The sequence below is a fragment of the Carassius auratus genome, unplaced genomic scaffold, assembly GCF_003368295.1.
Source record: "Carassius auratus strain Wakin unplaced genomic scaffold, ASM336829v1 scaf_tig00215565, whole genome shotgun sequence".
NCBI lineage: Eukaryota > Metazoa > Chordata > Actinopteri > Cypriniformes > Cyprinidae > Carassius > Carassius auratus.
Genome location: NW_020528142.1, coordinates 1,761,151 through 1,776,893, shown reverse-complemented (window position 1 = coordinate 1,776,893; position 15,743 = coordinate 1,761,151). Strand labels below are relative to the sequence as shown.

The 15,743-nt window shown below is 37.3% G+C and overlaps 1 protein-coding gene across 10 annotated transcripts in view; it reads left to right on the top strand.

Annotated features, from left to right (window-relative positions):
- Positions 1–11,604: 11,604 nt before the first annotated feature.
- dclk2a (doublecortin-like kinase 2a) overlaps positions 11,605–15,743 on the top strand; it is a 52,577-nt gene continuing 48,438 nt past the window's right edge. For 4 of the 10 annotated variants that reach the window (XR_003288254.1, XR_003288253.1, XM_026260626.1 and 1 more), the window contains exon 1: positions 11,605–12,517. Coding sequence is in view for 8 of the 10 variants with exons in the window: in XM_026260626.1 (XP_026116411.1) it covers positions 12,121–12,517 (397 nt within the window). In the remaining 2 variants the exon portion in view is untranslated. The remainder of the gene's footprint in view (positions 12,518–15,743) is intronic. The other 6 variants (XM_026260620.1, XM_026260619.1, XM_026260621.1 and 3 more) reach the window with 5 other exon arrangements.

Below are 15,743 nucleotides of genomic sequence, written 5' to 3'. Positions count from 1 at the left end.
AACTCGTAAACATGAATCACCCTGCAGCTGTCACATCTCATCCGCCCCAACCTAATTAAACAATTAGGGCAGTTCAGTAACGATCACTCACTATGACAGCCAAAGCTGCAGATACACACAGGCCACTCAAAGGAGTCCAGTCAAAAGCTACAGACCTGATATTTGTCCAGTCACCTTAAAAGGAGACAGAAGGAGTTTGTTCAGAATGATTTCGCTACCTCACACGTGTGCTGATCAGAGGAGGATTTCACACATCTTTCAGAAACAAGTTTATTGATGAAGTTGTAGTTACAGGGAATTTAGCTTAGTCAGATTAACAAATAAGATGCATTATATATATGTGCTTGAATGTTTATATATTTATGACAAACACTTTTAAATATAATGTGATAATGTACCCATAAATAGTTCATTTATTCATGTGTTTGTTTGGAACATCTATCTAGATTATCCTGCCTGTAAATCTCACATTATATATCAAGCTGCGATCATTTCAAAAGCTGAGGTGAAATAAACACTCATGATTGCAATTTGGAAAACAGGTATAATATTTTTTAGCTATACTCAATAATAAAAAGCAAACTCTCACAGAACTTTTTTATAATGCTAGCCTTATGGTGGAATGTGACTGATTGCATTTTATGAAGATAGCTCTGATTGTGGCCTAAGAAGACTTTTTATATTATTATACAATAGTATATATAGAAACTCTTAATGTGGATCCAAACTTTCACAACTATGAACAAGACCCCAGGTCATAATAAAATCAGTTATAGTTGTGAAACTGTGACCTCAATTACTGCCACCTCTGTTGGAAATCCATAACGAGAATAATTACTTTCATGTTATTTTATCTCCCAGTGGCACTTATTATTCTCACCCATATGGTCATATTTATCTTTAACTCAAATGTTCAAGGGGTTCAGGCTGTCGTTATAGAATGTGATGATTGCGTCATCTGGGTAGCTAGTAAGATGACAATATCCAGAAACAGACTGGTATGGCCCTTGAGTGATCGTTCCCCCTGCTCCAGCAGGAGGAGGAGATATTCCGGACAGGAGAAGGGGTCAGAGGGTCCATGGGGAACAAACGGGAGAAAATAAAAATCACTGAACGAAAACGGAAACAAAACAGAGGGGAAACACCCAGTTTTAAGTGTTTTTAGATTCTGTCATCCCATCATGTCAATCTTTTTAGAGAATAATTACAATTACTAGAAATCTAATTACAGTAATATATACATTTTTATTAAGTACCAAATTTATGTTACTAAACCAGAACATTTTATTTCAGACACTGAACTGACTGTTATTTTTTTTAACAAGGTAAAAGCCTATAGAATTGTTATATTATGATCCTCTGATGACACTTATGTACAGTGTCCATGTGACAGTTGTTATTGACAACAGGGGTTGTGGTAAAGTCAGAAGAGACCATTTACAGCATGTGGACTGATTGGATTTAATCATGGTAAAACGCAGCACATAGTGCCGCCCGCTTATTAAGGCTATCAAAACATTTTATGAGAGCAGATGTGCTGCCATGGACAGGCTCTGGCACGGCCATCATGTTCTCATCAAAGACAAACCTTCTGCTGACCACCAAGTGCTGACTCACCTCAAGTCTGGAAATACTAGTAGAGAACAGAAACTCTTTTGCCTTCTGGTCCAGCTTTTTTACGTGTTATTTTTGTATCTTTTTCTTTTTCTTTCTTTCTTTTTTTTAATTTTTTTTTACTTAATGCATATATATAGTCATTTTGGCAACAATTCCAAGTTGCTACAACTTTGCCAATCTAATGTCACTATCAAGTTTATATAAACAACTAACATGCCTAAGCTTATTTGGGTAAGTGAGTTTCTGTTTTAGTTAAAATTCAGTAGAATTTTAATATGAATAAAATTCAGTCCTAGCTGAACAGCGGCCTCTCTGTAGGCATGCTGTTTATTAAAATGCTGTTTGTTAGATTTGCACCACACATACTGTAGCAATTTAAATTTTGGATAGAAAGATCTATCCTGGCCTTATCCAAACAAAAACAAAAAAAACCTTTATAAATAGGTCACTGATGTGAATTTTGGCTCCAGAAACTGCAGAAAGTGTCTAATTATTTTTTTATACAGAACTTTATATGTGACCTTGGACCACAAAATTAGTCATAAGGGCAAAACTGAGATTTATACATCATCTAAATGAATAAGCTTTCCATTGATGTATGGTTTTGTTATGATAGGAAAATATTTGGCTGAAATACAACTATTTGAAGATGTGGAATCCAGGGGTGCAAAAAAAAAAAAAAAAAAAAAAAAACAATTACATGCTGACAAAAAAGAAGGAAGTCTTGGCCTAATGGTTAGAGATTCGGACTCACAATCCAAAGGTTGCGAGTTTGAGAATCAGATTAGTACAATTGTAGATGGGGGAGTCATGTAAAGTGCTTTCTCCACCCTCAATACCACTACTGAGGTGCCCTTGAGCAAGGCACCGAACCCCTGACTGCTCCCCGGGTGCCGCAGCATACATGGCTGTCAACTGCTCAGTGTGTGTGTGTGTGTGTTCACTGCTGTGTGTGTGCACTTTGGATGGGTCAAAAGAAGAGCAAGAATTCTGAGTATGGGTCACCATACTTGGCTGTTTGTCACGTCCCTTATAATATTATATTTTAGATTAAACTAAAAATGTTTCAGGGTGATGTCCTTGATTTCAAGCCATTTTTTTTAAAGGGCTCATATGATGTTTTAAAGATCATTATTTTGCGTATTTGTTGTAACAAATGTGTTGACATTCTTTAATGTTAAAAAACATGTTATTTTCCAAATACTGTACATTATTGTAGGACCTCTATGCCCCGCCTTTCTCAAAAGCATTGTTTTCTACAAAGTCCCTCCTTCCGACAAGCACAGTCTTCTCTGATTGGCCAACTGACCCAGTGCATTGTGATTGGCCGAACACAACAAGCACGGCACCACAAGACGGTTAAGACAACTGACTCCATCTCTCTCTCTCTCACTCTCTCTCTCTCTCACACACACACACACACACACACTCTCTATCACACACACACACACTCACACGCACGCACACACACACAGAGACACACGCAACATGCAAAACTCTGCATTTGAACAGTCAATAGTAAATACTTGAACTAATAACAAAACATACTAAAGTAGCTTTTTCAGAAGTGCCAGATTGTCATAGCAAAGTCAGAATGGCCTCCTCTCTTAGGTTCACAAAACGGTCATCCATAAAATGCATTACTGTTCTAAGTAATCTTACAGATTCCTAAATGCATCTACCTGTGGAAAGCCAAATAATGTGCTTTTGCTTTCGCTTAGATACACAGAGTATCTCCCTGACATGGCTGCTTCAACACTAACTACGGTTACTGAAACACACCTTCTTTCTTTGCATGACCATTTGGGCAGCATTATGCAAATATTTCCACATAGTGACGCAGACATGTGGGGGCGTGTTTGAATGAGTCGTTTTTAGGGGGCGTGGCAGTCTTGACTTCAATAAAGGATATCTTGAGATTGTAACACTTTAAAGAGAAAGGAAAAATTTGAATGGCATTTAACCAAAAACATATACAAGTTGTATTATTTAAGTTATATTGTTGATTCTAGAGGCCATGTTTTGTCTCTAACCTTACATATGATATTTTGTTATAATTGAACTCATACCACATCAATTAATGAATAAATAACAATTATAAATTATTGTTGCTTGCAGCACAGAGGAGGGCTTGTTTCTGTCCAGAACTGAACCAGAAGAAATGGAAATGAGCAACAGATGGATGGCAGGAGAGAGAAGACGAAAGGAAATGAGTGAAAGACACAACCAGAGATTTGAGAGGCATTAATTAATGCCTCGCCAGAAGCGTATTCTAATATCAGACACATGAAGTGGTTTTGGATATTTCACACTCTGTCCACAGAATAACATTATGCTCGAAGTGATTAAGTGGCCGTACATATTTCTCCCTAATTTGAAGCCCGTTTTCGTGCAGCGAGGTGATTGATCGTAAGAGGCACCTCAAGGAAGGTTGGAAACCAGCTAAGGAGATTGAGGTGCAGGTTTCCTAGCAACCAGAGGAACCATTGTCTCGGTGAGACGGAGGAACATCTGAGCAGTTCTGTTCAGCTCCAGCCCGTTTCAAATGCTTCTATCACACTGAATCAGCTGAAAATCTGGTCATGAATATGGGCACGCTATCTGATACAGTTTTCAGCTGATGAGATTGAAGTTGTTTATATAAGTAGAGGTCACTTTTCATTACGTAGACTATATGAATGTTCTTTTTGGAGTGTAGGCATTCAAAAAATCTGGCATTCTATATACAGTAGTTGTACATTCAAATACACTGGTATGACCGAGAGAGCAGTGACGTTTTAATTAATGCAAGGGTTTGCCTAAAATAGTCTGAGAGAGCGACAGTCCTGTTTAAGTTTCATTGATGCAGCGTCAGGGGTGTCTAGCACAGACAGTTTTGATAAATTGAGAATCCTTATAATTTGAACCAGGCCAAGAGTTGGAAGGATCCCTGAAGACTAAAAACGAAAGCCTGAGCAACAGTTCCATCTATTGACCGGTGACGTAGGAGATTTCAGGGGCAGATTATAAAACTAAAAAGTTTGCTATGAAATGTTATAACATTTGAAAGTTAAAACGGACTGAATCTGCTATTCTAAATGCTATCACACGACAGATATGTTAATGGCCATTTGTCAGTCATCATGGTCTTTGCGCCTCAAGTGTGATGCGACATGAATCATGTCGACTTTCTGCGCTAAAAGTTATGTTGCAACAATAACAACAAAGGCATTGCTATTTGGTCAAGCAGTGGTCGACACATGGGCCGTGACGCTTTCAAAACGTTACACAGCAGCGAACTGACCAGATAGTGCTATCCCACAAAGAGCGCTTTATATTCACTGTGAAACTATCCGTCAGTGAACTTGACTCATGCTGAAGCAATGCAAATTTGACCGTGCCAAGTGGGAAATTGTTAAGAAGAGCAGGGCAATGTGTTGGGCGGGCTGTGACTTGTCGTTGATTAATCGTGATTTTACATCATAGTTTTCACAAGGATGTATTAAAGGGACAGTTCAGCATTTGTCATTACACAGACAAATTATATTATTGATATTATATATATTTTTTTTTAACCCTATTTGACTTTCATTTTATAAACTAAAACAATTGAAACAAATCTTATTTTATGTTTCAAAGAAAACAAATTCTCATACAAAGAAAGTTGAGTAAATCATGATAAAACCTCTTGGTTAGGCTACACTTTATTTTGATAGTCAACTTTAGATATTCTCTTACGTATCAATGCAACTACATGTCAGCTAACTCAATAATTTGCAATACATTTGTTACAGTATTTATTATTCTTTGTTATTAATCGTTGATAATTCATACAACACATCTGTTTAGTGTTAGTTAATGTTAGCTCAGTTCTGGTAAATACTGTTTAACAGGAAGGCCTACACCTTTTGATTTTGATAATGCATAAGTAGCCTAAATGTTGAAATCAACCCTAAGATGATAATAATAAATGCTTTAAATGTATTATTTTGTCATTGTTATTTCATGTGATGTACTGTATCCTTACTGTCATTTTTTTTGTACTTCCTGTGAGACTTGACGGTCTCACATAGGCTACCCTTCCTTTTCATGTCTAGTAAACATATTATTAATGCAAACATGTTCTCATCTGCTTGAACAACTACCATATGTGTCCCAGCCTCATGGCCACAGCAGACGTGATGTTATTTCTCGAGGGAGAGTTTTTGGTGTGAGTTATATGATCAGATGGGCTGCCCAGTGAGCTCGTCCTGATGTGTGTAACCTTGGATCACTTTTGGCTACAGATGAGACAGACGCCGCTCGCTAACAAATGCGCTGGCTGACAGATTTATGGCATATTTAACAGCCAGATATTTTACCCTCTTGCTGCTAAAGTATGCCATCAGCCAAGATGTTCATTTGTAATAAAGAGCTCTCTGCTGTCCTGGTGCATCATTTACACAACTCCAAGGCCACCTCAGTCTAATGAATAGTCCAATGATAAGTGAGTGTATAAATGTGTATAATGACATCTGTACTACAATGTAAACATGGTTTATGAGGACACATTCCTTTGTCCTAGTAAAACAAAAGGCATAAAAAAATGTGTTTTATGAAATTCAAAAATTGCCAGTAGTTTACTGTAAGGGTAGGGTTGGTGTATGGCAATACAAATACAGTTTGTACAGTATAAAAACCATTACGCCTGTGGAGAGTCCCTGTAAAGAGTGTCTAACTACAAATGCAGAACGTTTTCTGTAAGGGGTAGGGTAAGGTTTAGGGGTGGTAGGGGTTGGATTAGTTTATAATATCTATAACTCTCTGTTTATAAAAACAATAAGTCTATAATGTGATGTAATGTCCCCATTTAGATAGCAAAAGAGTAAACAAGAAAAAAAAAGTGTGTGTTTATGCCACATTGTGGGGACCAAATATCCCATAAGAACAATACAACCTAAAATGTTGACATTGTGGGGTCCTCACAAGGAAAAAGAAATAAATGATAAAAATATATATATATTATATATATATATATCAATTATGTTTAGCCGAAAGTATAACAATGCAAACAGGTTTTCTATAAGGGGTAGGTTTAGATTAGGGTTGGGTTAGGGGAGGGTAAATATTGTTTGGTCAGTATAACACTTACAGAAGTCTATCATAATCCTCACAATTCACAGAAACAAACATACAAACGTGTGTGCACGCGCTTGTGTGTTTTCATGGCTCGGATCATCTCAACAGGAACTAAGACTCATTCAGAAGATTTGCCACTGACAGACTGACATTTTTATTAACCAGTGATGAATACTTCTATTCAAAATGAATTCACATCAAATAAATGTAGCTACCCTGAAACCTTCACTTTGTCAAGTTGTATATAAGGGCATCACAATGTGGTAAATAGTGGAATTGCAGGTGTGAATGACTATAGTCTCACTGTGTCTGTGAGAGCAGTCTTCTACCTTTTTCATGCCATCTATGAACTTCCGTCATCAAAAATGAATGACAACAAAACAAATCACCTTTGATGAAAAAAAAAAGTAGAAAAATAAACCATGTCAATATTTAGTTGAAAATGTTTTTACCAACTGTTTAGATAAATTGTGTAATTTGCTAACAGCGTAATTTCACTAATAATTTTGTTCATTATCACAGAGTTTGCCTGTAATAAAATGATTGTACTTTATTGCAGCAGAGTCAGTAAAAATCATGAAATTAAATATGACATGTGATGTGTAAATATATATTTTTTTCATATTTGTGCATTTACTATATAGTAAAGATATATATTATCATTTCATATAAAGAACGTATATATTTTACTTATATAGTTATAAACTTAGAGTTAGCTAAGTGAAATAATTGGTATTTATTTATTTGCTTGTTTGCAGCGTCAAACCAAAAGCTGAGATGCAGAGAAAATTGCGCTTTTGTTTTAAATGTTCATGATGTCCTTAAAAAGTTATTAATAGGCTAATAATCATGTTGCACATTATTAAATAAATAAAAAAAAAATAAAATAAAAAAAAAAAACAAGGGAAAATATAAGTGCATCTTAATATAAGTGATCTTAAAGAAATACCCACCTACAAAGCAATGATATATCTGCTACTTTTCACATACATCATCCCACTTCTAATGGAATGTGTGCAGTCTTGGTCATGGGAAATGCTTTCACCCCCCAGACGCCCACCCACTTGACTGAACAGCTGCTAGTGACTGAAGCTTGACCTGTTTGGTGGTCTACGATCAGTTGTTTTGGAATGGTGCATACCTGGATTAAGGAGGAGGAAGTTAATTGGTCCTTAAACTTTAGGCTATAAGACTGTAATTTTCCTCAGACCTTGAGTTTATATAACTTAATACTGTACAAGTGGAATGGATAGAAAAATTATTTCTAAATTTGGTACAGTACATAAAATGTGTTATGTATGCATTTGTGACGGTCCAGATTCCCCATTTCAGAACCGTTATCCTCCTGCGCATACATTATTCATCCACTAGATGGCAGGCTCTGATGACAGATATTTAATGCAACTCCACAGCTATGCAGTCATCTCCCGTCTAAGACAAGATATTTAGGGGCAGGTTTATTTGGAATAGTATTGGGCTACCACACTAGTGTTCATGGAAAACTATGTAAAGAACAAATGGCATGAATATTTCAAACATTTTTCACGGATTTTATCTTACCATCCTTGCAAACTTTGACAAATCCACTTACTCCAACTTAATAAAATAGCTCCCAACAAATTATTGGTATAGCTTTTCTTATTTCCAGAGGAACACATAAAGCACCTGCGTGTCCATACAAAAGTTAGGCAAAAGTATTCAGTTATAATCTTTCATTTTTTTGTAGAAATGTTACAGAAAATTTCTTTTTCTTTTCTTTTTCACGAGGGATACCAATTTTCTAGGATGAGTACTGAGTTGCTGTTTATTCTTGAAATGATTTAAATAAATCAGAAGCTGTATTTACCTTGAGTATTGTCATTGTCGAAAGGATTGGATATCTAGTTCTAAAGATGAAAATAAGCATTTAACTAATAACTTCAAGGGCCCTATTTTAACGATCTGAAACGCAAGTGTCAAAGCGCAAAGCGCAAGTAACTTTATGGGCGGGTCTCGGCGCTGTTGCTATTTTCCCGGCGGAATAAATGGCTCTTGCGCCCGGCGCAAATCTAAAATGGGTTGGTCTGAAGTAGCTTCATTATTCATAGGTGTGGTTTGGGCGTAACGTGAAATAAACCAATCAGAGCGTCATCCAACATTCCCTTTAAAAGCAGGTGCGCAAGTTCCATTATGGATTGCTATTATTATGGCGTATTTACCAGGCGCACGCCAGGAGCGGTTCACAGCCGAGGAGACTGATGTTCTTGTAAGAGCAGTGAAAGACAGAGAAGTTGTGTTGTATGGGGATGGGAGAAACCCACCCAAAATAGCGTCGGTTAAACAGGTGTGGGAGGAAATAGCCACAATTGTTTCATCGATTTTTTTTTCCTGGTTCTTGACGGACAAACCAATTTGTCAGATGTCCTTATATACATATATGACCTCAAACAGGTCTGATCCTTAATTACTACAATTAGCCTGAATAATTTGTAAGCTAGATTTATGCCTATTTTTTCACATCTTCGTGGCACACCACAATGATTTCCGTCATCTCATGTGTTAATATTTTTTTAAGTGTAACAATTTATGATTTGCAAAAATAACTGTTGCATCTGTGTAGATTACATGAGCAAAGTGTATGCGCGTTGTGCACGCTATACATTATGGTCAAGCATGCGCTCTTAAAATAGCATAAGAAACAAAGCGCAACGCGCCACTGACTTTAGACTAGGTTTTTTCTGGTCAGTGGCGCAATTGTTTAATGGAACAGCAAAATAGCACCAGGGATTGTTTGCGCCGGAACACGCCTCCTTTTTTGCGCTGAACCGCCCAGGGAGCGCAAGTTCATTCACTAGTTTAGCGACGTGCTTCTGTGGAGGGAAAAGCGCGCTTTGCGCAGGTGCAAAATAGGAATGACACATGCGTCGGTGTACAAAGTCAATTGCGCTGGGTGCAAGATAGGGCCCCAACTGTTCCTTTTACTCTTTTATAAATTAATATTAGTCAAATTAAACAGCATAAATGTATATTAAAGAGTAAAACAAATATATTTTATTTAATTTAATGTATATGTTGATCCACTCTTACAATGTTTCCAGTATCATATGCGCAGGAAGTGGGGGTGCTGACGGTGCTACAGCTACTTTTTTTTTCTGTGGGCAACTGTTTATTTGTTAGGAAAAAAATAAAATAAATAAAAAAATCGGAGTGTCTGTTTACACTAAGTGCAGATAGGTCGCTTTGTTGGCAGAGTCGCCAGTTTCATCCACCAACGTGTGATGGTTCTTTGATTCAGGTGGCGTATATGAGAGAACATGTGCTGTATACTTCTGACGTGATCGCCCCGGGTTCGAATCTGCCTTTAGTCGTACTGTTTTTCTCCGTTTTCAAATCACATCAGAAAAGCATTTCATTTTAATAAAAATGATGGAAATAATCCAAAAGTTGAAAAGTATTTATTTTGTCCCATAGGTGGCATCATCATTTAATAATTTGAATTCAAATTTACACTCAGTAAGTTATTATTTCATACTGTTTTATAATGTATTACAATGCTGAGGTATAGACAATATGTAATTAGCAGAACATCCTGTTATTTTAACATAGTATAAATATAATCTATAGCTATTTGTGCTTAGTGTAAATAGTATCACAAAAGATACTGCAGCATCATAGCATCTATCGCTAAAAAAAATATGCTATTTGCACTTGTAAATGGCATATGATATCACTAAAGAATACAGCTATTTTCACTAGCCTCTATACCCAAGCGTACAGCACCCCAACCTAAAACATCTTCCTGCGCCCCTGCAGTGATTATGTAAGACCTAAGGCAGGAGTTTCTCTGCAGTGAGGAGAATCTCCTCTCTCCCTCCCTCTCTGTCATTTTTGAGAAAGGGATTCTTTCTGCCCTGCAACAGTTATTGTCTTCAGGATTTCCTGCAGTTTTCATTATTCCTTTAATTCATAAAATAACTGCCATGTCAGTGTTTGCCCTCAAAGTGTCTCAGGAGGCCTACACACCACTGAAATATTAGATATTTTGCTTAATCTGTGTCTTGATATTACAGTCAGCAGTTTCAGTGTTGTGACTGCAAGAATACTAAAGAGCAAGAGAAACTGCTGTTCTTGTGAAACTGCTTGATATTTAGAACAAAGACAAACTGCCTAAAAGATTCTGCCCTGTGTATTAACAAAGTGCTGTAGTCTACTGTAATCTTGTGAGTATTTATGTATACTTAAGGTTGTGCAAACTCTAAAATATGAATATTTACTTGAATGAAGCAGCAAAATGGTGTCTGTGTCTCATATATGTAAAAATGAGTTAAGTTTATTCACTTTATATGGCTTTAGACATTAAGCATCCCCATTTTACATCATTATTGGGTGCTTTGGGTGAGGCTGATTTCAGGTAATAATGTTAATGTTCAGTTTCTTACCCAGACTGATCACTTCACAATCGCTGATCATGAACTGATGTATTCGTCTAGTCAAAATGACCATAACAACATTTCAGGTGCTGTGGTTAGTCAGGTTTTGCCAACCCATAATAATGCAAAGTCACATGACTTTTCGATGCGCATGAGGAATTTACTCGGCAAGCGAGCGTACATTTTTTTTTCCAAATTAAGGAATTTTTATTTGGCATTTGCCGTTTCCATCATTAGTTTCTGATGCGACATCTCAAAGTGCGCATAAAAACAGGGTGATGGAAAGATATGGAATTGCAGTTTATAACATCAGGAAGGACCATGGTTTCAGCTAAAAATCTTTACTCTTCTACAGAAGAAAAAAGTCACTTACATCTAGGGTGTTACAAATAACCTGTATTTTTCCATTTTTGTCGTGAACTATCCCTTTAAGTTATTTTGACCCCTTTGAAGGTTGAGGCCCCCTAGTGGGTCACACAAAAACACTGCGTTTGGTGAGATATTGGCGTTTTAGGACCCTGAGGAGGAGCAGCTCTTGTCCTCTCCTCCGTGGCGTTTATGTAGGTGTGTGGCGAGTGTTGTTGGCCTGATTGAGTGTCAGTGGAGGGATGAAGAGAACCGCGGACGGTCACGCGTGTCCAGCATGCGCACATAGCTACAGCTCTGCGCGTCTCATCTCATCATGACCGGCGCTCACCTCAACAATAGCGTCTCTCCTTGAATTCTACAGCTCTTGGATTTTGTTGACTACTGGGACTTTCACAACCTTTTTTTGTTCTCACTCGTAATATATATTTTACCAACTCCTTTATTTAGCTGTATAAAAAGTTGAAGAAAACGGGTTTTGGTATTTTGTTTGACTGATTCCCTACAGACAATGCACATAATCGGTTGAAAGTCCTTAGAAGGAAAAATAACAAGAACAACCGGCAGAAACAACAACACAAAACAAGCTAATTTATTCAAGGATCCGCGCTTTGACTTAAAGGAAATAAACATGTCCAGCAGAAGCATCGAGTGGGAGCATTTCGAGGAGCGCGAGAAGAGTCACCGGTCCACGCGGGGCAGTGGCGCTTCTCATTCCGGCTCGCGGGGTAACGGGCTCGTGCCTAGTCCCGCTCACAGTGCGCACTGTAGTTTCTACCGCACGCGCACACTGCAGTCGCTCACCTCCGAGAGGAAAGCGAAAAAAGTTCGCTTCTATCGGAACGGTGATAAGTACTTCAAGGGCTTGGTGTACGCGGTGTCCAGTGAGCGCTTCAGATCCTTCGACGCGCTGCTGATGGAGCTCACCCGCTCCCTCTCGGACAGTGTCAATTTACCGCAGGGAGTCCGGAACATCTATGCCATGGAAGGGGGGAAGAAGATCACCAGCCTGGATGAGTTACTAGAAGGTGAGGTTGAAGACTGTACAGGTGCCGAAGTCTAAATAGACATAACAGGCACTTCAAATTCTTTCCCCCATGTGACATCCAGTAAAGCATCACTGCTATTCTCATAATTTAGTGATTGTAAGGATGCATTGTTTGCAATGTTGCAACATGGCAAGTCAGTGCAGATAACTTTTTTTTTTCAATCAAGTCTCTCAAACACATAAACACTGGATTTTCAATTCACACTGCACTTTCCAATACTTTATTGGCATGCTGTATATTGCAAAGACGTCTATTTATTCATTTATTTACATCTCAATCAATCAATTAATAATATGTACCAGTAAAGGTAATATGAATAGTGTCTTCTCACTGTAGCTATTTGTTAACTTTAAACATTGCAAGCCCTGCATGATAAACAGGATAGCAGTAATTAACATATGTTTACTGTACTTTACTTCATTTACTAGCAGCTGATAAAATAGTATATTAAGACATAGTCTCAAGTCACTTAAGGCTACAGTCATTACTAAGGCCCATTTCTTTCCTTACTGAACTTGAAAATAGACAGGAAACAGGATTTTAAAGTGATAGCTCACTCAAAAATAACAAATGTTTAACCATTTGCTCACCCTCTTGTCAATCCATCAGCAGAAAGGAAACTAATATGTTTTTAACTGTTTTTGTCAATATAATGTAGGCCCAGTGGACCAAGCTGAATTTCAGTATATGGGCAGAAACATAAATCATTAATATCCTCAAAATACATTCTGTGTTCCATAGAAGGGAAAGCCATTTGGAACAACACAAGAGTGAGTAAACAATCACGCAATTTTGCCATTTTTGGGGAGTTAATTATTTATTTGATTGCCCTTGGTCATTCAAAGCCAATACTCATCCACAATAAATGAGTATGAGTATATTCTTAATAATGTTTCCTTAGGATAGGTTTTTTTTATATGTGTGAATCCAAGATTTAGACTTGACTGTCATAAAAACCAACCAATTATACAGACCTTGTTGTTATTGCTCTGTGGTATTTCAACAATAAACTGAATGCAGAATCCATTGCATAATTAAATAATTCATGTTATTGTAAACACAAATGCCTTGGTCCAGCATGTGAGATTGTGACGTAGAATGTGGCTCTGTGTTTGCTCACTGACAATTGTACAAGTGCTTTGCATTTGAAGTGCCGAGCTCAGCGTCTCTTCACGCTGACTGAGGGTTGGCTTAGTTCACTTTTGTGTTACAAATCTGTGTAAGGTCTTACACGCACATGATCAAAGCTACGAATGCTATTTGCTAAAGATCGCCAGCAATGGATAATACTGCTTATTGTGCTGGCCCACCACACTTTGTTGAATGATAGGCACATCGGGGTCCCATCTGGACATCAAGGCAGGACTGGTTATGAGAGGGTGATGGAGGGTTCATAACCCCAGTGGTTGTTCCAGTCCACACCTGAGTCCCATGTGAATGACATCAGTATTACTATATTTCTGTTTTCCAACACGTTATGTCAAATAGCTGTCAGTAATGGTGACCCCATCTGTAGTCTACTTGATTAATTAGCCTTTTAATTTCTCAGCTTAATAAAGCCCAGTCTCTTGGGAACCTCTCCCTCCCTTCTATTTCTGAGGCAAACTGAGTAAAATTGAGATTTTATGATGGTGGCCAGAAAAATGATGTTTATGCTGTGGATGAATGGTTGTAGTTCTGGGTCAGTGGTGGAACTAAACATTGGCCATAATCTTAATGATTTATGACTATTAATGGTTTTTTTATCAATCTGAAAATGTTTTTAAAATAGCTGCATGCATGAAGTTTCTGTCGCTTGGTGTTTTGGGTTTTGTTAGGTCTTCATTTTGGCTCATTGTTTTAATTTGGATTGCACATTAAACCTGAAATATTATAAATGTGCCAAAGCTCACAGGCCATGGTTATATCACACATCTTTTCGTACTCTCGTGTGAATAAACAAACACTTCAGTCACACTAGGTGAGTCATCTGTACTCAGTGCCTGTCTTAGCTACTAAGATGAGAAATATATAATTTTAGGATGTGGACTTTGCTGTTCAGATTCAGATGATATTCTTGATATACTTAATTTATGATATGTGTTTTCTGAGTAGATAGGGTTTACGTAATATATATTTTTGTATATGCTCAAAAATTCATCCTATGTTTGTTCTGGACTCTTGTGTTTCTATGCGAGGTTATAAACCTCAAATGTAAGTGTCATTAAAGGAACACTCCACTTTTTTTTTTTGTAAATGGGCTCATTCTCCAACTCCCCCAGAGTTAATAAATTGAGTTTTACAGTTTTTGAATCCATTCAGCTGATCTCTGGGTCTGGGGATAGCACTTTTAGCATAGCTTAGCATTCATCATTGAATCCTATTAGACCAGTAGCATCTCGCTCCAAAATGTCCAAAGAGTTTCGATATTTTTCCTATTTAAGACTTGGCTCTTCTGTAGTTATATTGTGTACTAAGATCAGCGGAACTACAGAACTACACAAGAGTCCCATTTTTAAATAGGAAAAATATCAAAACTCTTCGGTCATTTTTGAGCGAGATGCTACTGGTCTAATAGGATTCAATGATGTATGCTAAGCTATGCTAAAAGTGCTACCGCCAGAGATCGGCTGAATGGATTCAAAAATGGTAAAACTCAATTTATTAAATCTGGGGGAGTTGGAGATTGAGCCTATTTCCAAAAAAAGTGGAGTGTTCCTTTAAGGCGTTTATTTCACTGTTTATAACTGAATTGGATCTGTAAAAATGGACAGATCAGGGGTCAGTACTTGTTCAAAGTGAGGTATTTGAATATATTTTTTGTTATTACAATTGCTCTGCAGAAATGCAGCTCTGAACTTGAAGAGAAGCACTTCAAACATTTTTGTGCATATGTTCTACATTCTTCAAGACTCATTTTCAACTCTTGATGTCATCTTGACCCCTTGACCTAAACATGAGAATCACTTTACCACCACAAAACTTACACCGCTCAGCAAACATTATGTGACCCTGCACCACAAAACCAGTTGTAAGGGTAAGTTTTTCAGAAGTGATGTATGGTTTGTTAGTATAGGACAATATTTGGCCGAGATACAACTATTTGAAAATCTGGAATCTGTGTGCAAAAAAATATAAATATTGAGAAAATCACCTTTAAAATTGTCCAAATTAATTTCTTAGCGATGCATATTACTAATCAAAAATTAAGTTTTGATATATTTAC